The sequence below is a fragment of the Argiope bruennichi genome, chromosome 3 (assembly GCF_947563725.1).
Source record: "Argiope bruennichi chromosome 3, qqArgBrue1.1, whole genome shotgun sequence".
NCBI lineage: Eukaryota > Metazoa > Arthropoda > Arachnida > Araneae > Araneidae > Argiope > Argiope bruennichi.
This window is the reverse complement of record NC_079153.1, coordinates 24,553,130-24,578,541: the sequence shown is the minus strand read 5'-3', so window position 1 is coordinate 24,578,541 and position 25,412 is coordinate 24,553,130. Positions and strand designations below refer to the sequence as shown.

The 25,412-nt window shown below is 30.3% G+C and overlaps 1 protein-coding gene across 1 annotated transcript in view; it reads right to left on the bottom strand.

Annotated features, from left to right (window-relative positions):
- Nucleotides 1–7,563: 7,563 nt before the first annotated feature.
- LOC129963374 (uncharacterized) overlaps nt 7,564–25,412 on the bottom strand; it is a 31,035-nt gene continuing 13,186 nt past the window's right edge. Inside the window, exons 2-3 of the mRNA XM_056077709.1 lie at nt 18,023–18,303; nt 7,564–8,596 (exon numbers count right to left, since the gene is read on the bottom strand). Coding sequence (XP_055933684.1) covers nt 8,068–8,596; nt 18,023–18,303 — 810 coding nt within the window. The 3' untranslated portion in view covers nt 7,564–8,067. The remainder of the gene's footprint in view (nt 8,597–18,022; nt 18,304–25,412) is intronic.

The following is a 25,412-nucleotide window of genomic DNA, read 5'->3' as shown; positions in this document are numbered from 1 at the left end:
CCCGGAATTCCTGGATCACGGGGAAGACGCACTACCCCTTGGCCAGGACGCCGGCAGAAATTACGATGATTGTCCCAAAATAGCCTAAAACGGATCGTTAATGTAACTAAACTAAATTAAAACTTAAGTTTAATTGATAACAATTCTGTCTGCTATTCATGGCTAATGAATGATTTGGAAAATATAAATGATACAATTTCTTACTCTACCATCAGAGGCTAGTGACGAAAACATCAAAGCAATGTTCACAATTAATTAATATATTATATTTTTATGTTATCAATTAGCAGATAGTCTGGAATTGTCAAATTAGATATTCATAAGCATTTAATGTGACGTAGATTTAATAGTCACCTTGCATTTCATACTCAACAAATTGGAATTTTAAATTGATTTTTTTCCACTTGTGGTATATTGCGTGTATGCAAAGAAAGTTCACTTTAGAAAAAGAACGACGAGAAATGAATCATCATCAATAATATTGGAAAAACACCATCAGAAAATTATTCAGATGAACCAATCATGAAAACATCGTAAAAACCAAACTTCATTCCCAGACACTTATGCTCTGCCATTGATGAGATTAAAAGGATATTTTCTTTTGCGATCCAAACAGGCAATAAATTCGGTTTAATATGGTAGCCAGTTGGGCAAATAAACCCATTGAAATAGAAATATTTAGAATAGGTCCATCGTAAAAGATAGGTCTACCATCAAGTTAATAATAAACTTCAAGTTACTTTGATCATCCAATGGAAATACTTGAAAGTGACCTATCCCACCCTTTATATAGCCCTTGATATTACCATTCAATCTAATGACTGCAAAATGTGCGGAAGGAAACAGAATTTCAGCTGTGTGAAGTACTGCAAATAGCATGTATTGAGCAGGGTTTTTTTTTTTTTTAGCAATAAGCAAAAGACATTCTACAAGAGTAAGCTAATGAACCTCCATAAAGAACGGTAGAGAATTATAAAAAAAATAATACATATTTTATACAATTAACTTCGTTCTTACCTTTTTTTTTTTTTAATTTGCCACAAAATTCGATTCAATTAATAGACGTCGACTGTGCCGACTAAGGGTGGTAAAATAAATGGTAACTATATTAATAAAAATTGGTAAGAAATAAGCAAAATTGTTGCATGAAATATTTGACTTGAAACATCAAAAGCTCGATTTGATTTCTGCAAGATGAAGCTAGACAAAGATTTGATTTTTGCAAGAATAGGTAATTATTATTCTTTGTTACACATTTTATCTTTTGTCATAAGCATATTGAAAAAGTTATGAGAAAATTCTAGCTTTCTAATGAAATTGAATTTTATGATTTATGATATATTAACCCCTTGAAAGTATTTTTTAAATTCCTAATTAGAGGCCACATTTTGTTTTGCCATTTATTGCTTTTTTTCTTCTATAAAAGAGGGCAAAGACAACGTGGAAAGTTTAAGCATATTCCAGTGATACTTTTTTTAAAAAATAACTACTTCTTTAATTCAAATATTGATTTAAATATCGAAAAATCAGTAATTCGATGCAAGAGTCTAGATCATCATTTCAGCTCGAATAATTAAAGTCTTAAATTGCTTTAATTTTTAGATCTTAAATCTTTTAGGTCTTTTCAATTGATTATAATTTTTTGGAAAGAAAAATATTTCTGTTTGCTTAATTTTTTTTTTTTTTTTTGTCGGATTTTAATTTTTGATAAAGTTACAAAGATATTTTTCTCAATATCACTGTCATTTTCTAGATGTTTATTTCATTTCATTTGTTTTATTTCTTATTTCATTTTTTTTTTCAACAGAAGTTTATTTTATTTCATAAAGCTTCAATTTTATGATCGATTTTTCACTACTTCCCTCAATATCAAAGTTTCGAAATTTTCTACACTTGAGTATTCAGAATAGCTGTAAGCTGATATTTTTGATGCTTTTAGAACAGAACTTTGATTTAAAAAATTCCTTTAATTAAATTTTTTTGCACAACAAGTACCACTTGGTTGTGAATCTGCAGTTACTGGAAGATTCCATAATATTTGTAATAATGAATTATAAATTAAAAACTAAAAATAAAAAAAGATATTTAATTCTACCTTTTCGCACGTTTATAAAAACAGGTTTATAAAACATTCATTTAACCCGTTGCACTCGAATGTCTTCTCTCAGTCACCATTCAAGAAGGTGAATCATTTTAGCATTTTATTGATTTATTTTTAATTTTAATTCTTAAAATTAAAATTGTTAATTGTTACTTACAGAATATTAAACAGATGTAGATTCCTCTTTCAGGGAAACTCAACTTAAAACAGTTACATGTATTTATTTTTTGGTATAATAAACAGATCCATACATTAAGTGAATAATTATGCATTAAATTATCTTTCCGAGAGCCAAAGGTTAATTGTTTTATGTTTCTATGCATAGATATCAAATATCATTGCATTAATATCGCAATTGAATCTTATTTGTTAAGAAAAAAAATCTAAACAAAATAATTCGCAAAAAGGTGTTATGATTCCACATTCAAGAACCTTTGCCTTTTTAAAAATATTATTTATGCATTAATATTATTATTAATTTATTATATTAATTATTATTAAAAATTATATTATTTATTATATTAATTATTACTAATTTATTATTAAAAATATTATTTATGCATTAAATTATCTTTCCGAGTGCCCAAGGTTAATTGTTTTATGTTTCTATGCATAGATATCAAATATCATTGCATTAATATCTCAATTGGATCTTATTTGTTAAGAAGAAAAATATAATTCGCAAAAAGATGTTATGATTCCACATTCAAGAAACTTTGCCTTTTTAAAAATATATGTTTCAAAGTCCAATATCTAATGGGTTATTTTCCTTCACTCTAGAGCCTTAAGTCGAATAAAAAATAATGAAATTCCCAAAATTCACTCTATTAGTTAGGTCTTCCACCTTTCCATTTAGAAAGTTCTGTATAAAAGTAGAATTTTTCCAATTCAATCTCACTTTGCCAGACAAGACACAACTACGAATTATCTCAAACAGATTGTTCAATCATGCTGTTAACCTCATTCGGATCTAACAGGATAATGGGCTTTAAATTGCTCAGATAGCCGCTTAGATCTTATCTATCATTTGTAAGAAAAACGAAATCTTCATAAAACGATAACTTTAGCTAATGTCATTATATCAAGAAAGACAATTTTCTTGACGATTTTTTGATGGTTTGTATGGAGGCCTTTCCATATTTGCCACTTTTTTTTACGTGACAAGATTATTTCAGAATGTTTTCCTTTTCATAAATGGTATAATGTATATGATAAATGATCATTTTCTTAATTTAGTAAATTGTGTAGCAGAAATGTACGCTAAATTTAACATCGTCTTTGTGAGCGTTTATTATATCAATATGCCTATTTACTATAAATAGCTAAGTTCCCTTAAAAAATATGTTTAACTTTCGATACAACATCAAGAAAAAAGATTTTCTGATGAACATTTTTTATAATACACTAGTATTGGCTTACCAATAAATGACGTCATTTTAAATTGAATTATTTTATTTTTTTAGATTATAACCTATAATTATTACTAAAATTACCATGAAATCTTGTAATCCAGCATTTTTCTACAATTGGTTACTTTACTTCCAAATGAAGTCATGTACTTATTCGCTACCCTGCATAAACTTTAATGGAGTGTTCAGGTTTTTATTTTTAGAGCCCTGCACATGGACTTTTTAAAAGAGAAGCTCAAATATGCTTTTTGGGCATTTGATACTCTAAAATTTAGTTCATAACTGCAACTTTATCAACAAGATTGCATGCCAAATTGCTATTTAACAAAATCGTTGCACCTTGGAATTATTATGTTTTTATCCCTGATTGTACAGACGAACAAGCAGACTTATGGCGGACTTAGTTCAAAATTCGATTTCAGATCCATACATTACATAACTAAACTGTGGACCAAATTTTATCCATCTAGCTCTTTGAAGTTATGCCTTGAGTTGGAATATGCAGGCAGACAAATTTCCTGTGTATAAGTTTCGCTCAAAATATCATAGATATGTAGAAATTTGGTATAAATACCACATACCAAATTTCATCAGTTTAGCTTAAATCTGTTTTTAAAGCTACAGTGTTCACAGAGAGACATGCATAATACCGAAAATATGTTTTTTTAGACAGGGAAATCTAAAATTTCAGAGACTCAAAATTTCGTGTTGTAATATTTTTAACGTTTACAATACTTTGAGGCGGATTAGTATGAATGAGGATATAACCTGGTACCTTCTGTTTCGCAGCCCAGTAACATGACCACAATACAAAAGCAATTGACCGTGTAATGTAACTGTTAAATAGCTTATAAGCTTTTCACCACAACTTCTTCCTTTTATATTTTATATGCGAACAAATAATTAGTTGTTTAAACAATAGTATTATTATTTAAAACATTGTTTTAACCATGATATTTTTGAAAATTCTAGGGTATGAAATAGGAAGTGAAAAATTGATTTTAAAATTTTATCTTTACAGGAGTGGGACAATTCAAATAAAAATGCATAGAAAAAATGCAAAAATTTCAAGTTGAAGGAGTATAGTATTTATCTGTGTTTACAGATGGAAACTCTCCGTATTTTTCAACATACACAGATGCTTTGATTTCACAAAAATATGCCCGAGAAAGAAAATAAAAAAAAAATCTTTTTTTTTTTAATAATCTAAAAAATGGTGCTAAAAATGTTTTTAGCACCCCCCCCCTCCTTTTAATTAAATTTATAATTTTAAGAATTCTTACTTAATTGTTTTGTCTTTTATTTTGATTTCGGAAAAAAAATTATAATTAAAACTAAACGCTACACATGCTTTTTTTTTTTTTTTTGCTTTTTTGCTTTTTTGCTTTTTTGACATTTTTCTGTCTGTTATTAGTTAAATTTTCATTTAAAATGACATCTTATTTTTTACTAAGACTAAAAATATGATATATGGAATCAATCTACATCAAATTATTACGTATAAAATCGAAAGTATATAATGAGTAAAAATGGGAGTGAATATCATAAGAAACTAGCATTTCATTTTAATTTTAACATTGGTAAGAGTGTGCAGTTAAATAATTAAATGATATTATAAAATCTTTTGAATATCATCATAAAAATAAAAAATTCTTTCAAATTCTGCTAAGAATTGAATTTTAAGGAATTATTAAAAATAAAGAAAACTTATACGGAAATGAAACAAAATTAAGAATTTATTGTATTGTGTTACTATTGAATTTTAAGATGAAAAAAATCATTTTTATGGGGGAATATATTTGGAGGATACGGCGGAAAATACCAAACACTTGCTTAATTTTTAACTTCTAAAAGATGCGAGTGGTATTTCTTTCATTTTGAAGAATGCGTGTGTCAAATTTCATCACAATTGCACAAAAGTTCTGGATTTGTATAAGGGACATAGACACTGTTTTATATATATGTACAAATAAATATGGTATTCAAAAGTTTTTGAAAAATTTAAGGAACACTGAATTGCATTAAGTCTTTGATACTGAAATGATGATATGTCAATATAATAACCCGAAAAGTTACTGCTATGTTTCTCAAAGGCAATGTGATGATTTCGAATAACATAAATCGAATCTACCTTCAAAACTGACAATTCATGAACAGCAAACTTTTTTTATAATGATGTGGCAATTCTTTAATGTTTTATAGAAGCTGGTTCGAAATATCTCACTTACTATATACGTTACGTTCGATTAATGTGAACACATAGAAATGTTCTGCATATTGAAAAGGAATTTTTTTTTCTTTTTTTATCTACTATTTTTTTTAAAAAATACTTACACATTCACTTGTACGCTTTTCTTTTTTTTTTTAATTTAAAGATATTTTTTGAATGCCTATACAGGAATACTTATAAAAATACGACTGAAAAACATACGAGTTGTATTTACTTTTCCCGAAATATCAGATAGGCAAAATTATAGAAATATCTAATCCTCTTATGTATTAATAAATAGTTAAATTTCAGCAGTTTTGATAACTTAAATATTTTTTTATATTTTCAGTAAAATTATTTAGTTTTTTTTTTTTTTTTGTCAGACTTTTTAAGATATTGGAGTTTTTTTTTATTATATATTATCTTGTTTAAAAAGAAGGCATTTGTAATTGTGTCATAGTTACTTCTATATAATTATTACGATTCTTAAACAAATTTCATAAAATTGTTCCTTTTTTTAATGTCTCCGATTTTGAAGTTCATATATCTATTTTAAACTTCATTATGGTACAAGATTTGGCATATCTGAAATCTGAATATGAGTTCCACATAATACGTAAATACTAACTTTAAGAGGGCGAACTTCTTAAATCCAAGATTTAAAACACGAGAGAGCTACAAAAACCACACTTATTTCCAAAAGCAATGTACGCATTAAAATCAAATTAGCCTTTTTTTTTTTACTTTTTTAGCAGCGATTGCACCAGCTTCGGGCGTTGTACAACTCAACCCCGAACTGCAGCGAAGCGTCTACGAAGATGACGTACCTCATGATGCATTCTTGTTTTTCATAAAAAGAACCATGTAGGTCACATAGAAACGATGCAAAATGGCGATTCCATTTCAATATGAATTTTTTTTCGGTGGGAATAAATGGCGAGACTTTCGCATACAAAGAGCTATTTATTACTGCTTTTCACACAAAAGAAATTATTTGTACAAGAAAGAACAGGTTTTTCTTTTTTCCTTTGAGAATGATTTTCTTTTTATAATTATATCGATCGTGTGAAAATTCTTAGAATCAAAAAAATTCACATCTGAATCTCAGTAACATTTTGTTTTGAAAAACGACGAAATTATGCTACTTTGTATTTTTATATTTGGTTTAAAACGTATAGAAATATAACACAAAAAAATTCTATCAAAAAAAGTTTATCAGAAATATAAAATGTTGCATTCCGTTTGCTAGGACAATTTAATTGATAGTTTTTCAATTTTTCAAAACAAAACTTATCCGAAATATGTGTTATGTTTGAAATTGTACTTATTTATTTACTTGAAAAACTTATTTCAAATAAAAATTAAAATTATGTCACTTTTACGTTAAATTGAAAGTATTGTAGAATTTTAATTGATAGTTGAAATTCTTGAATCGAAGTAATTTTGGTAATAACGTAAATAAGTAATAAACTTTCTTTCCTATTCTGAAACCTAATTTTCGTTGAATAATATAAACTTTACATCTTTCATGTACTATTACGTAATTTTAATTATAATAGTAATTAACCTTAAAACTCCCCTTTTCTTTAAAAATCAAGGTGTGAAGCAATTTCAGACAGAAAAAGAGTGTTGAAAATGTACACTTTAAAATAATTAAATATTTTAGATTATTAGTTTACTTGTGATTTTTTAATTATAGTGAAAGTATAGTGAAAAAGAATTAAATTGATTTGATAATTTATAAAACATCCATGCATTTCATGCAAAAAAAAATCTTATTCAACTCATTCTAAATTAAGAAACTTGAATTTTTATTAATCATTACAAAGGATGAAAAACATGTATGTAACTGAAATACACATTTCTAAAATATGTATTAATCAGAGATGCGGTTATTGACTCAGAACTTTTCTGAAACAACTGTTGATTATTTACTTCAAATCTGATGTTTAAACTTTTAAAGTTTCCCTAATTTAAAAAAAAGATAAATAAACTGCAATGAAATATTACAAGAATTGCTATGATTTTTGGATTTTCACACCATACTGAGTAGGCAACAATCTCAACTGTTCGAAACACACGAGGAAATTTTTACAGAAACAACCAAAATCTTCCACACAGGCACTTGAATTTCATTTCTTCAATCCTTCACATCACTGTTTACTCCGAAACCAGCAGAGACAGCGGACATCTTTCATTTTGTCGCCAACAGTCATAAACAAACAATGGCTCAAACAATTATTTTTCGCTCAGTCTTTGTCAACTGAAAACAACAACGGTCCCACTTCATGAGATATTTGAACATCATTGAATTTTCTTGGAACGATCTGGCACTTTCGTTGTTCTTGCTACCACATAGCTGGCATGGGCATAGGCATGGACATGGGCATGGGCATGGGTGCAGAGTAGGGCCTCCTCATCATCATCGGGTTTGCATAAGGTGAAGGTGCTGGAGGCGCTGGCACTCTTCTGTAAGGCATGGCGTACATGGAAGCAGCTGCATATGGTGCAGCCATTTGGGGCATTTGAGGTATTCTCTGTCTAATCGCCACCATGGGGTACCTAGGTCTCGCCAAGTAAGCAGGATGGGCAGCAGCTGCGGGAACCATGTTCATGGCTGGTCTTCTGAAGGCCATGTATGCTTGCTGCCTGACAGGCACCATTTGTGCCTGCATGGGCGATCCATAGACCCCGCTGTCCTGGAAGACAATCTGTTTGATCTTGGTTTGCGAACCAGTGTGGCCTCCTGTTTCTGAGTTGTCACCGTAGTTTGACCCACCGTAATTTCCCTCACCCTGGTCATATTCGCCATTTCCTCGACCACCATGAGGAGTATCAGCATTGATGTGAATGATTCGTGTCGTGTGATGTGGAACCCTGAAATAAAAATATTGATTTTTTAGTTTCCTTAGGTAAAATTAAACATGTTTAATTCAAAATTATTAGGATTTCTACTCTCTTTTTAAGAAAATAAAGTAACAAGTAAGTACGAAGTACTATTTATAATTAAGAGAAAAAAATATTGGATACAGCATATTTCAGGGAGTAACATATATACGGTTTATATCTTATTATAGAGAGTAACACATATATTCCATGCAACATACTTTAAGATGGAATACATTGACTATGTGCAGCATATTTTAAGGAGTAACACATATGCAGTGTGCAACATATTTTAGAGAACAAAGCAAGTATTTTGTAGAACATTTTAAGGGGGCGACAATTATAATATGTGCAATTTATTTTAGAAAGCAAAACGCATATATTGCGAACAACAAATTTTAGGGAGAAATTTATTTGTTGTGTACGATATTGTTTAGAGAGCAGAATATGTCGAGTGCAACATAGTTTAGAGAGCAACATATTTTAAGAAGCAACACATAAGTTGTGTGCAACATATTTTAGGGAACAAAACAAATATTGTATAAAACATTTTAAAGAGAAACAATTATAGTGTGTGCAAGTTATTTTAGAAAGCAACACATACATATTGGTACAACATAGTTTAGAGGACAAAATATGTCGAATGCAGCATATATTAGAGAGAAAAACATGTTGAGTGCAACATATTTTAAAGATCAAATCATAAGTTATGTACAACATATTTTAGAAAGCAACACAAGTCACGTTTGACATATTTTAGGGACAGTTATTCTTAGATTTTTGGAATAATGGCCAACCCAATGCAAAACAAGATACGGAAGAAATAGTTTTTAAATATAAACATCAACTTGGTATAAATTTCATGTACAAGGACCTGTGCAGATCTATTTTAATATTTTTATCTCCATTCTTATTTAAAGGTAAAATCTTAGATTTGATTAAAAAAATTAAAAATTAGAATTCATTGAAGTTCAAATCAATGTTAAAAATTCACATTTAAATGAGAATCAGCTGTTTGTTATTACCATATTTAAAAATTTTCAAAATTATCTACGAAATTAAGTCATTAATTAATGGGAGGGGAGGGGGGGAATTATTCTAAAAGTCAAATTATGAGTTCTTTGAAAGTTATTGTGCACGAAAGAACGCCACTTTTGAATCGCCTCGAACGACCTACTGATCGCATCACTGATTTCAAAGTAAAACCTCCTCATTAGTACACCTCACGGATCTCTGAGCCTCTTCCAGATGACCAAGACAGTTAGCAGAGCTGAAATGTTCACAGACAGCATCCGATGCAATCAGGAGATCACAGAAGCAGAATAAATATCAATAAAGAAGAGAGCGTGACCAACTCATTCTGATAGAAATTGGCGGGAAAAATGGATTGCTTTTGTTCGAAACGCGAGCAAATGTGTTCTAAATTCATAAAGTAGCAGTTTCTGATGCAAGAAAAGGCCTGCCTTGTGTCAATATGCCGTGCGTGAAGCAAAATTGTTTATTTTAATAAGAAAGGTTATTTTCTTTATAATATCTCGTTGAAATACGTGTTCAGAAAATTATAGGCAAAGATATAGCCTCAATTATATATTTTATATTTTTTTATTGAGGTTCAACAACCAATTTTTTACTGTGGCATATTTTGATATTTCCCGACGTAATTTTTTGTTTGTTTGTACTACTATTTTTTATTACCCAAATTAACACAATTTCTTACCATTTTGCCGAACTGAATGGCATATTTTGCCATATTTTAGTATCGTATATCCTCAAATATCCCAATTTTCATAATTGTGTCAAACTTAAAGCAAATGAATTATTTATTTTTCAAAAACAATTATTTTAGAATCTTTTTATGTGTATATATTTATATATACTTATTTTAAAATATATGATTCGATTGAATTTTTATATTGTAAACAAATATTTTCGTTGAAAAATATAAAACTAAGAAAAAGCATTAACTAATTATTTTCTATTAATTTGTGAGTATTTTTATTTTGTTAACTAATAAAGAAAAATATTTACATTAAATTATAGCAAAAGTTATATCTCTTTGTTTAACTAAGAACCATTTAGATTTTGCTTCTAATTTTTCTTTTTAATTTTTGTTTCCAAATATTAATTAAAATGTTCGGTACAGTCATATCACATGTCATAATTTTATCGAATATATTTCTATTGAGAGGAAAGTGTTTGTTACACACAAAGGAAATTTCACGCATTTTGCATAATTTTTGTATTTACGAATTAAAAAAAAATAGGTGATTTTCATTATCATCTTTTTTAAACTAAAAACTTCTAAAGCAATTGTGTCTTAACTTATTAAATATTATTCCATTGATGATAAAAATGCTAGGTTTTAACTTTTATGCTTAATGTTCTGAAATTTAAAAAAAGCTATATTTTTGTTCTTACTTATAGGAAAGAAAAAAAATACTATTTAAAAGAAGGAAAAAAAAATTAAAAACAACCCTCTTTCTATTCGCAATAAACAAAAGTTATGCTAAATTAATGAATTTCTTTTAAGTCTAGCAAACATTTTCATTCAGCAGAAAATATTCACAAAAATTATGTTTCTTTTTAATTTTTCCTATAAATTAAATGGAATGAAATCTTACTTATGAAAAGCGATAGAGCACAGCATGAAATATCGATCAAAAATTTCGAACATTATAAATAAATAAAAATAATTTTAATTTCTTACAACAAAATTTATTTTATTGTTTAGGGAATATGAATTAATTAAATATAATAGTCAAAATTTAAAGGCATATAATCAGAACACATTCGAATGTTCTGGAATTCCAATTTCTCATAATATTTTTTTTTAAATCTACTTTGAAGGATCTAATATTTATTTCAAAACTTCTAAAAACTACAGCAACGGTTAAAAGAGGTCTTACAAGTTTAAACATAATTTCTTCCTATTCTGTTTCTTTAATAAGGCCGAATTTCAGTATTTCGGGACTCTATGCAGTCCATGAGATTTCTTTTTTTAATAAATTAATCAATTTAGTTCCCTATTTTAAAGCATATTTAATATTTAATTTTTTATTAAAAGTTAATTTCTTTATTTTATTAACTTGATGAAAATGTGTTAATTATATTTTTTTTATTAATACTCCATACTACCAGGTATTCTCATTTGCACACAAAATTATTGAAGAAGATATTCAGTGTTAATAAATAACACTGAACAGTTAACAAATAACACTTGACATTCAGTGTTAATAAATAAATTTAAACTGAACGTAATGAGATATATAACCCTTATCCACTGATAGAGTGTTAACATTATGCTTATGTATTATTATTCCTAGAATTTGTGATTTATAAACTTATTTATTTACAAATTGGGAAACAAACTTCTTTAATCAAGGCCAACGAACCCCTCTTGCCTAAGGGTCTTAGGTAGCTGCCTAGTCGGAAATCTGACATGTTCCTTAAATATCGTGATATGAAACGAGCCGTGAAATACTTAGGAATTAAAAAAAGAAGTATGATTTACAAAATATCTAATTATAAATATTTTACCATATTTGTAATAATATTCTGTTTCAATAATAATGGCGTATTTCAATATCTTAGTGCTCTAAGCAGTGCACGAGGTCTCTTTATTTTATATAATAAATTAGAGGAATTAGTTTCATATTTTAAAGTATTTTCAACATACTAATGTCTTATTCAAGATTAATCTTTATTTTATTAACTTGGTGAAAATGCATTAGTTTTTTTTTTAAATTTTATTTTTCTATTAACACTGTTACCGTTAAAGTATGAAATCCGTTATTTTATAGAATACCTAGTTATTCCATGAAATAACTGATCGTGTCCGTTAAAGTATAAAACTCTCTTGTATTTCATGGTTTAACTAGTTATTTCATAGAATAACCATCTGAGTGTAAAATAATCTATATCATATATCTCGCACGACAAATACATTTACCTTCCACCCCTACTGGATTTATGTTTTTGTTTGTTTGTTTTAGAAATAAAAAATGTTTTTATTTTAGAAATAATGTTCTTTGTAATTCCAAGTGTCATTTTAGTAATCCTTGTTGTAACAAATGATTTTATGGTACGTTTCCATAAATACCATTTATACGCAGCATAAATTAGAGAAATTGCTTCTTTTTCATTTTAATTGTCTATCATTAGTTTAATTTCATTTTAGATAAATTGTTTATTTTACACTTTAACTGTCTCTCATTAGTTAATTTATAGAATAACTAGTTAAAGTGTCCAATTAATAACATATTACACACTTTAATGGACACGATCGGTTACTTCATGGAATAACTAGGTATTCTATGAAATAACTACATTATATACTTTAACGGTAACAACACTACATTTTTCCAGCTATTCCCAATAGTACATAAAATTATTGAAGTAGATATTCGTTGTTAATAAATATTCTAATAACAGTGTGGATGTAAAGAGATATATAAGACTCTGATACACTGATAGATTGTTATTTTATTATCTTGAGGTATTGTTATTCCTAGAATTAACATATTTATATGCAAATTGGGAAAAAAACTTCTTTAATTTTCTTGCCTATGAACCCTTCTCAGCCTAGGGACCTTAGGTAGCTACCTAATTGGAAATCTGACATGTTCCTTAAATATCTTGATATGAAATGATCCGTGAAATACTTGGGAAACATAAAAAAGGAGTGATACAATGTATGATTTACAAACAATTGAATTATAAATATTTTATCCCAATTGTAATAATATACTGCGGCAATCCTTCCCCTAACCCCCGAAGCTTTATTTTGAATCCTTTTTTCTTTGCCACTCATTAAGAAGATATAAAAGATATCTTCATTTGAAACTTGAAAACCAAAATGGAATTTTCCGCATTTGTACCAAAAGATATAATCTCTTCTACTTAAATGTTGCTCAAAGCAAATAATTCTGCCGATTGCATGCTTCTGTCAGACGAATCCTATTGGCATTGCACGCATCCACGATCAACCGGCGGCAAGAGATCTGTAGAATGCCATTTTTCTTAAAGAGACAAACATTTCTAGATTTGTACTTAGAGAATCGGCAAAATATCCTGATGGAGATGCCATCTCGATTCCCATCAGTGGAACTAATGCACATTTAGATGCGAACTTCTGCCACGAGGAGGATTTCCTGTTGCTTAAGCAGCCTTTTCATTGAAAACAAAACCCACATACCTACTTAGTTTTCGCTGAAAGGCAAAAAGAAGACAACGCTTTTGTTCTCAATTATCTGCACTAAACCCAAAAATATCACCTCACAATCGATCATGAATTCGAGGTTGTAATTTCAAAATTTTTATAGGCCAATAATTAATAATGACATTTATCTGAAAAAGATAAATGTCAAAAATTTAGATTTGTATTCAGATATAGGGTAAAATATTCTAACGAAAAGTTTAACTGTATTCCCATAAAAAGGCATTGATTTTGACTTGTAAGATGTAAGCCTCTAACCCTGAGGGGAGACTAGGGATTTCTTACAACATAAGCGATCTTTTCATAGAAAATGAAACCCACATACCTATGTAGTTGTAGCTTAGAGGGGGAAAAGACAGTCCTTCTATCCTCAATTATCTGTACTTATACCCAAGAATATCACCTCAAAGTCGTTCATGAATTTGAGGTTCTAATTTCAAAATTTTTATAGGACAAGAATTAATAATATCATTTTTCTAAAAGAGATAAACATTTTTAGATTTGCATTCAGAGATAGGGTAAAATATTCTAACGAAAAGTTTACCTGTATTCCCTTAAAAAGAAATTTAAAAAGAAATTGATTTTGACTTGTAAGATGCAAGTCTCTAACCCTGAAGAGGGGAGGGGGTGGATTTCCTGTAACCTAAACATTCTTTTCAAAAATTAAAGCCCACACACCTACTTATTTGTAGCTGAGATTGAAAAAAAGACAATCCTTTTGTTCTGAATTACATTGTAATTTTAAAATTTGTACAGAAAAATAATTAATAATGTCATTTCTCTTGAGCAAATAAACATTTTTAGATTTGTATTCAGAGATAGGGTTAAAATATTCAAAAGAAAAGTTCATTTAGATTCCCATGAAAACGAACTGATTTTGGCTCGTAAGATGCAAGCTTCTACCTTGGGAGGATTTCGTATTACCTAAGCGATCTTTCCATAGAAAATGAAGCCTACATATATACTTAACTGTAGCTAACAAGGAGAGGGCACGAGGTAGAAAACTGAATTCGGGATAAGATTTAGTATAATGGTAGTATACATTTAGAATGCTCATTCATGAAAATATTAAACAGCAATAGCCAGCCAATCTTTAGAAAATGACCTTCAAACTATGATTAATCCTCTGGCTGCGTAATTCTTTAAAATCACTATTTAGATGCGATGTTTGCAAATAAATTCAAATATTTTTCAAAGAAAGTGAACTCATACTATACGTTACAAGATGATGTCGTGTCCGCGTTACCACAGAAAGGGGGGTGCCGTAGCTTCTGAGGGTAAAAACCTCTGAGCACCCGAGGACAGAAGTCTGACTTCTAGTTCATATGAAGATGAAACTCACACATTCACTTGCACAGCCCCTTTTTACAGGAGGGCAGGCACATTCACACACCTCACAGATAGAACACAGATGAAGAACAACCATGCCCGAATCGGGAGTCGAGCCCGGGACGCCCAGATCACGGGGAAGATGCTCTACCCTTGTGAAAGGACGCCGGCACGTTACGAGATAATAATATAATATAATAAAAATACCTAATCGTAAAAATAAACACTAAACAGAGAAAAACGCGGGATGCAACAGAAAATGGACTGATTGCCAACCCGTGGAAATCGCAGGATACGCAGCTGGAGGGTTAAAACTATTATATAATTATTATATAAGTTAAACTATCAAATTAATTGAAACAATCTTTAAATTGTTAATTTAATTTAAATAATATTTTTTAAAAAGCATTCATATTTTTTAATTATTTTTCTTTTAAAAATTAAACTATAATCCACGAATTAGGAGAATAAATATTTATTTTTGCATAAAAATTGAAAAGCATACTGATTAAAACTGTTTGTAAATTGTCAAATTAATTTGAAATAATTTAGAAAGAAAACAAATTAAAAAGAAACAAAGAGGACTAGATCAGGACCGAACTCGCATCTCATATATGATAAGTCATAACCTTATCCATTATACTAACTGGCGCTTCGGAGATGACGCCACATTATTAGTGTGTAAACTGCGAGGCAAGTTTGAGGGCCATTTTCTAAAAATTGACTAGTTTGGTTTGGTTATATTAACGTCCCGTTTGAAGCAACACTAGGGCTATTTTGGGACGGACCTCGTCATTTTGAACCGCGGTTAGATGTCGAGGACGACACCTGAGCTGGCACCTCCCTCTCCACACCGCACCACACCAGCGGGAGGACGTTTGGTCATGACGGATTTAACGTGCAACAGACCCCCTTACACGACGGTTCTTCGGTGGAATCGGGTCTCGAACCTGAAACCCTCCGGTTCCAAAGCCGAGACCTTACCACTAGGCCACCGCGGCCCTAAAAATTGACTAGATATCGCGCTTTAGTATTTTCCTGAATGAACATTCGATATATATAATTATACTAAATCTCATCCGAAACTCAATTTTCCACCTCGTGTCCGCCCCTTGTTGGACAAAAAACATCACTCTTTCACCATTTATTCATCTTTAACTTCAAAAACGTCTCATCCCAGTAGTACATGATTCCAATTTGATAGTTCCAAAAGCTTGCAAAAATAAGGTTATGTGATCAAATTCATTGAATTTAAAACAGTATATAATTTTATTACGATTATTAACCCTCTATTCAGAACATCCTTGAGATCTTGATGGTAAACAACAGCCATCATAGTGAAAATCATTCCAAGAAAGAGAATTTTCTTTTACCTTACACACTTTTCATAAGCAACAAAATCCATATACCTAATTAACTGCAGTCGAAAGAAAGAAGAAATTCACTTTTCTTCCCTAAATATCTGTACCGAAACCCAAAGATGCCCTGTGATAACTTTTCTTGATTTTGAAGTGTTAATTTCAATATTTAGCAAAAAGTATTATCAAGTATATAGAATTAAATACAATATGTAATTGTGTTGATGTCCTTAATCTTTTACTCGAAATATCCTTATGATACTGCCCTAGGTCTTCCCCGTGATCTAGGCATTCCGGGTTCGAGTCCTGGGTAAAGCATGGTTGTTCTCTTCCTTGTGTTCTCTCCGTGAAGTGCATGAATGAGCCCCCCTGTAAAAAGGGGTTGTGCAAGCGAGTGTGTGTGTGTGTGCTATCTTTATTTGAGCTAGAAGTCAAACTTCTGTCCTCCGGTGCTCAGGGGTCTTTACCCTCAGAAGCTACTGCGCAAAAATTTGGCTTAAAATAGTCACACGACAAAAAAAAATGTCTTAGGTTAGGGGTAGCGAATCTTTATGGATCAACGTGCCATCTTTTCTAAAGAAATGTTTAATGAGATATAGACGTGCTGTCAAAAAAATTTGACTAATGATTATTGAAAAGATAATAAACTAAAACTAACAACTCAAAACTCTTTATTTACTACGAAAAAATACATTTTGTACATTATAGTAGTAAATGTTTTAGTTATACGTGTAATTCAAATTAAAGTAACATTAGTGTGACTTCTGTTTTTACTGATTAGATGACAAATAACCTATAATAGGATTGTAAGATGTTACTTTTTATCAGAATGCACGCTGAATTGGAGTCATCTGCCAAACGGTTTCTAAGCGAGTCTTTAATGTTATTTATCTCTAAAAATAATGACTCGCAGCATATATGGTTAAAATAGCCAGGTTCTTCAAACAGTAAATATGTCTGGAATTGAATTTCATGCTTCCAAAATTTCGTTCCTGGCATTTTTACTTATTTTGTTTGTTAATCTTTCTGTTTCAATCAATTCAAACTTTTTCCTTGTTTCAATAAATTTTTGAATCCATATTGAACTAAACTGGAAATAAAGCAGTTGCATTTGAAATTATTCAATTTCAGTTCATCAAATAAAGTCACATGCAAACTGTTTTGATTGGTAGCGATCCCAAAATAATGTGTCTCGTGCCATTGGTTCACCATCCTGCCCTAAGTTCTCTAAGCATAAAGCGGACGCTTCTGGTGGCTATGTGGAAAACTCCACTGACAAGAGAGATAAGATAGATATAAAGCTAAAGCATGAAAGATATGAAGACAAAGAATGAAGGATATGAAATTAAACATAAAGGATTTGAAGCTAAAGCATGGAGGATATGAAAATAAATCATGGAGGATATGAAAATAAATCATGGAGGATATGAAAATAAATCATGGAGGATATGAAAATAAATCGTGGAGGATATGAAAATAAATCATGGAGGATATGAAGGATACTTTTATACTTACGGTATGGGTATGATCTTCTCCGTAACATGGTGATGATGCTGGTGGGAGCCCGAAGCATGCATGTGGTGGTGTCCGTGTCCTGAGTGCACAGGCAAATGGATAGGTACGGGATAGTACTCATGTCCACCCCCACCATCGCCTTCTTGCTTCTGCAGTACCTTAGCAACTATTCCGGCTGTCAGTAGTTCCATGAGACGGTTATTATTATGGTGTTTGTGGGCGTTGTGCCCCCGTATCGACCCCATGATGATCAGCGGTAAGAAACGCATCATTAGCACCATCTGAAAAGGAACAAAAACAATGATTTTCAGGCTATCGAGTGAATTTCTTTGGACAAAGGGGCATGACTGGGTAGCATAGGCAAGACCATTTATTCACTCTTGAAAATATTACAGTCACAAAGTATATGTGTCCGTGTAAGTTTAAATTCTTGGAATGGAACTTTTGTGGACATCTTGTTTTTTCCCAATCCATCCACCTTATAATCATGCTCTGGGTTGATGCGTCATTGATTGCGCAAAATTCGTTCTACATTGAGTAGGAGAAAATGGTCATATTTCGATCATCAAAATATTTTAATTAATAATGACTAAGAAATAATTTTTAAAAGTGTTATAACCTTTTATACCTAATGTACCATTAAAAAACGATTTTTTTTTTTTTTTTTAGAAATGCTTTTTGAAATGGAAATAAATACCTTATTAAAATTGTAATATCAGTTCAATTAAATTTACCATCAGTTTCTTTAACTACAATTAAAGCTTTAAAATAAGAATAATAATACAAGCTAATAAAAATGAGGTAATAAGCTAATAAAAATAAGATACTATAGAAGAATAAAAACTGAAGGAACAAAATGCAGGGATAATTAATACTATTACACGCAGAAAGTTGATCTGATTATTTTATTCGGAATAATTATTCATTATCTATTCAGAATTTACTCATGTTAATTCTTCTTTTCCTTGATGATAGATTGTTAAAAATATTTTAACACAAAAAAATTTAGAAGCAGTACGAAGAATGTTTTTAAATATCAATGGAAAAATAAAAATTCAAAATGTCACAAAATGGATAAGGCCGACGACTTCTCCGCAAGATATACACAAAATCAGCAATTAATACAGGGCGTTCATAAAGGAAGTTTCCAATTTTGCAGGTCCTTTAAAAGAAAACGAAACAAAGTACAGCCTTGTTGCACATCAGAAACCAAAAATAAGAACTGAAAATTTAAAATCATAGCAGTTATAAATGTGACCTTCAGAAATACGGTACAGAAGCGGTACGATAACTCATTCCACAACTTTTTTTCTGCATGCCTGCTGTGAAACTTAGAAAAGATGCAGATATGCGTATATGGCAGTACTGGATTTTTTTTTCTGGGACTACATCTAACGGCAGGTTCTTATTTCACCACTACCAGCTGACGTTGACGAACTCAACTAATTGATGAACTTAACACACATTGACGTTGACGAACTCAACTAATTGATGAACTTAACACACATTGACGTTGACGAACTCAACTAATTGATGAACTTAACGCACATTGACGTTGACGAACTCAACTAATTGATGAACTTAACACACATTGACGTTGACGAACTCAACTAATTGATGAACTTAATACACATTGACGTTGACGAACTCAACTAATTGATGAACTTAATACACATTGACGTTGACGAACTTAACACATGCGTATCTACAGGATTTCAAAATATCATACTAGAGATGTTGAAAAAATACGAGATGAGTTATTCAGCATATCATTACATGCTAAAAATGTATAGGCACCTTGATGTTCATGCAATGAATGCACTTATAACTGTGTTGAATTCAAACTTTCAACTGTTATTTATAATTTCCGATGAACTGTATGCTGTATTTTGTTTTGATTTCTTTTAACCTTTCAGCTGCTTATCTAGCGATTTCCGCGGATTGGCAATCAGTTCCATTTTTTATTGCATCCCGCGCTTTTCGCAATTTAAAGTGTTTATTTTTATGATTACAGATCATATTATTATCATGTAACATATAGTATCAGTTCACATAGTTTGAAAAATATTTAAAATTTGTAAACATCGCGTCTAAAATATTACCCAATTAGAGGGTAAATAGTCCTACAAAATCCGGGTATTCATTTAGAAATATCCTGTATATAAAAGGGTCGTAAACACTCCCGTTGGTTGAATGTGAGTTTTTCCTACCCTTTACCTGAACCATCGTCCCATTCCAAGCGAAACGAAAGTGCGGAAATCTGCGAGCATCAACGGAGCGGAGCTAACGAGAGAGGGGATCTCTCGTCCCTCCTCCCGGTTCCACTCAGCCCCGGAATCAAGGTTACTCGGTACTGTGAAAAAGGCTTCACGAGACGATTCGTCGAAAAACATGAAATCTGACTTCCGCGAGGGACTGCCGGAGAAGACGAGATAGAATCAGGGAAAAAGTGCTTTTTCGGGGTCATTCTCAACTTTTGACTTTCAAAAAGAAAAATTGAGGACAGAGTATAAAAGAAGGTGATCATCAATTAGTTGAGTGCTAATTTTTTATAATGGTGCAATGTAATAATGGACCATAATTGGTAAAGAAAATCGCTGTTCCATAGCATTTTTGTCAGTTGAAATTTTTTTATCGCCAATAAAACGCTTATATTGTATTTAACTCCTTGAAATAATATATATATTCAACTATGAATTATAATATGAAAAAATAAATTTCAAAAACTAATTAAAAGAAACTTTAAGCACCGTTTATAAGTTTCTCTTTTATACGTCATTTATATTCTAACATTTTATAATAACATAATGGCTATAATTTGTAAAGATCACTGTTCCGAAACATTTTCGTCATTTGATCTTTTTGTATCGCTAATAAATTGCTTATATTATATTTCACTCCTTCAAACGAAAAGAAAATATATTCTTAATTTTTTTAAATTATGAATTTTGACATGAAAAATGAAATTTTAAAAACTGATAAAAAGAAATAACGAAAAACACCGTCTATAAATTTCACCTTTATACGTCATTTACATTAACGTTACATGATTCATAGCCATTATGGTGATATGATATTTCGTTTATCTCTTTCAAGCATTTAATTTTATCTCCTGAACAACTTTTATTAAAGTACTTAATGCATGGTGGTTTAAAAACTTAACCTCCATGTATCCTATTCTTTGATATAAGTCATTCAGAATATAAACCACCATTCTTGAAATCCTTATATCTTGCAAAACTTCGGTTACATGCCGTTTTGTCCCTTTCTAAAATTTGTATATTTTCTGTCTCAGTTATCATTTTTCTTTCCTATTAAGAAAGTAACTTTCATGATTTCAGATTTTTCAATAATAAATAAATTATTTAGGAATAATTTAAGCGATGATTAAAAAATTGTACTACTTTATTATTCCAAACACACACTGAAAAACGCCAGTTTCGCCAAAACATTAGCGAAAAAACATTCTATAAAGTCAATTTGGCTTATTAAACTATATTTAATGCACACCGACGATCGATACGTCAGATGATGATTAAATTTTTTTTAATTATACGCTTAGCATTATACACATAAATCCATAATATTAGAAATGCATAACTAGTACACAAGATATGTCTGGAAAATATAATTTTTATGGTCTTCATAATAAATATTTAACTTAAAAATTGAATAATTAAGTTTAATAATATTAGCATATTCCTACATAGTATAACAAATTTTAAATTATTATTTTTAAATGCATTTGCATTAGCAGCATTGAATTTATAATAATCATTTTTCATTAAAATTTCGATTATTTTAATTTTTATTTACGTCAGTTATTTGAAAAACAAAGAAACGAAGCTTTACTTTATGTACTTTTAGATAATACACCGTAGATGTTCTATAAAAATACACTGATCAATTAAATCTCCAGTTAATTTACAGTTTTTGAGATTTTTTAATGAAAAAACATAGTTTAATAATCAATGAACTTATAGTTTAGAAATAAGTGCTTTCCAATATTTTGAAAATAAAATAAATTAAAGTAATATAAAATTAAAAGATGTATTATGCAGCAAAGAATTTAAGTCATTTATCTGAGTTTATAAAGTTTATGATTATGAGTTTATAAAGTTACTATGAGTTTTCAAAACCTTAAAAAACCATTTTTAATGGCTATTTCAACAACAGTCATTGTTTTAGAAATGTTGGTGTAGTTAAAAATTTTCCTCTGAAAATGAAAGAACTTGAAATCGCTTGATTTTTTCAAGAAAAGAAATATATTTGATTTTTAGATCAAGGATATTACAATTTTTATATAACATATTAACATTTTATATAACATATTAACATTTTATATAACATATTAACATTTTATAAAACATATTAACTATCTTTCTTGCAACTTTATTATAGTACATCCATAGACTTTTTAAAAAGTTATGAAACTTAAAGATTAATTTTATGGACATGAAATTTTAAAAATTCTAAAGACTCCTGCTGTCCATCGCACTGTAAGAGTTTAAGAGCATGTAGAATTTTACATCAGTTTTTCAAATAATATTATAGGTAAAATTAATTCACTTTTTTTTTCTACAAAATAAAATTCTAATTTTAAAATAATGAGTTAGCATTAATCATTGGTGTATTTTCCACTCTATTCGATGACACTTTACCACCGTTTCTGAAAGTTCATCATCGCACATTGATAGCATTTCAGACCTTTACCAAAAAAAAAAAAAAAAACTGGTCCGAATGCGAGCATACAGCAACATCCTTATTATGGTTTTTACCTTTCAAAAAGTTTATTGAAAACAGAAATAAATGATAATTTGATGGCGTTTCATCTGGTCTTCACAGATATTACTTATATGATGCCACTACTCAAACAAATTTCAATGACTTTTTACGAGACCTTAGGAATAGCACGACTATCATTATCATTAGGGGATATGAAAATTAATTCACTATATTCTTTCTTTTCATTAGTAAGCTAGTAAAAAAAATATATTGAAAAACTAAAAATGCAAATTTTTTATAACTATACAAATTTAACTAAAAGTCCATTGTTCACAGATAAAAATACAAAATTTGAAATTCCACTAACGTTAACTTTCTTTAAAGTAGATACACTTTCGATCTACTAAGTTTCGCAGTTTGTATTGATTCATCACGTTTAATTGAGAATTTTTTCAGTCTATGTATGCCATTACGAACAAACCAACTTTTCATCGATATTTATCGTTTGTGATCAAAATGAACTGTTTTCAATGCATTTGAGGTGAAAGCCATAGGTTTAATTTGTTTTGCTCATTAAATTCCTTTCATCTAGTATAAATCCAAAAACATAGAAATTTTTGAAACCATAAACGGCCACTCCGACCTGCCACACGGATTAATCCGATTGACCGGACTGCCACGACAGAAACACTGGTAAGAATTATGGTTGAGTCCTAAGGGCTATCACCGGCCACGTCACATTCCTTCCGGTGGGAAGCGAGCGCGCTCCGTCATCGATAGGAGGTAGCCAACCCCCCACCATTTTTGTACCCATCCGAGTGACGAGAATCAACCACCATACCATAAGCTTCTCATCCTCATTTCTGAAGTATCCCTTAGTGGGAGAAAACTTTTGGAAAACAATTTTTTTACAAAAAATTTTTACATTGCTTTTGGAAGTTAAAAAATTGAATTATAGTTTTTCGCTAATTTCCTATAGTTTGCAGCTGTAATCACGTAGATCTATCAGTTGGTCATCATAAACATTTGATCGATCAAAATAGCAATTATTTTTTAGTGAAAAATCAACAAAAAGAAGTTTGGTGAAACAGTTCTGACGAGTGAGTAATATCACCAGAAATTTTATGTATCTCTTTGGGATCATCAATGACTTTCCATCTTTTGAGGAAATTAAATAATAAAATATGAAGAAAATTTGTTTGTTCTGAGGGCTGCGATGGCTTAACCAGAGGGTTTCAGGTTCGAGGTCCGATTCCACTGAAGAACTGTCGTGTAAACTGACCTGGAGCACGTTAAATGTCCTCCCGCTGATGTGATACGGGTGCTTGGGGACGGGAATATCAGCTCAGTTATTGTCCTCGTTATCTCACCACGGTTCAAAATTACAAGGTCCGTCCTAAAATAGCCCTAATATTGCTTTTAAATATGACGTTAATGTAACTGAACTGCTTTTCTTATATCATTTTAAAATCAGTAATAAACGAAGAGGTTTAAATAAATTTGTGAGCGACTTGCGTTAAAAGTAAAGTCAAAGTTTCAGATAATTAACATCAACTTATCATACGATTAATAGAAATCATTCAAAAAAGCAAGCAAACTTTCAGTTTAGGAAAATAGCATTTACTTTTTTGGAACAACATAATATTTAAAAACATTCAAAGATTTGAAAGCAGGAGTTAGAATTCGATATTAATTCCGTCTTGATATCATTTTTCAACTTTGTATAAGAAAACAGTTCTGCACGACTGATGAACAAAATGCTATTCATATTGACACAATTCTTTAAACTTTTTTCACATTAGATGAATTGCCGTATTTTTTTACTGGGAGCTAACTTATAATCCTAATATGTCTTCTTTTGCGTGTCGTTCGTCATTCATCGCGCACTTTTCACGTTTAATAACATCATTCGTGCCTCGGAGCATTTTGGAATCTTAACATCCCATTAAACACGGATGACAGGGAATCGTGAGTTTAACCCTCAATTTTTACCAATTAGCATAAGTGTAAACATATTCGCGTGCATCTAAAAAAAAAAAAAACTATACCAAATGCATGGCAGGTCATCTTGTTTACTTTCTTTTGAATTTGGGTCACGTGTATTTGAAATGCAGAGCCTAGGGTACGATCTTTAAGTAAAATTTTCTTTCGCATTTTTTCTCTGAGTTGTAATTTTTAATTTGGAGAGCAAAAAAAGAAGATAGCTTCATTCTAGGGAAGTGTTGAGTTTCATTTTCATCTTGTTAAAAAAAACCATGATCAAGATGTAGTTTCAAATGTCAATTTTCGAGTGTTTCAAGAAATCTAGAAACTGTTTCGTTACTTTGTTGCAAAATTCAGGTACCACTTGAATTCGCTTACATTCTATTAGCGTTTTCAGTTTAATGTTGTAAAACAAAATCACTTTGTGCAAGAAAGATGTAGCTCCAATTGTTAGTTTTCGAGCGTTTCAAGAAATGTAGATAACTGCTTCGTTACTTTGCTCCACGATTTTCTACGATTTTACCTCGCTAAGTGGTGAGTCGCGAAGTTGTTGCCGCATTTCCGCAATTCTTCACCATCGTTTGACCTTGATTTCCGCCTTCATAAAATGTGTTTTCGCTCAGGGCTCTTTCCCCCCCCCCTTCATGCATGTGAGCGTCAAACTGTTCTGACCTTGCTATTT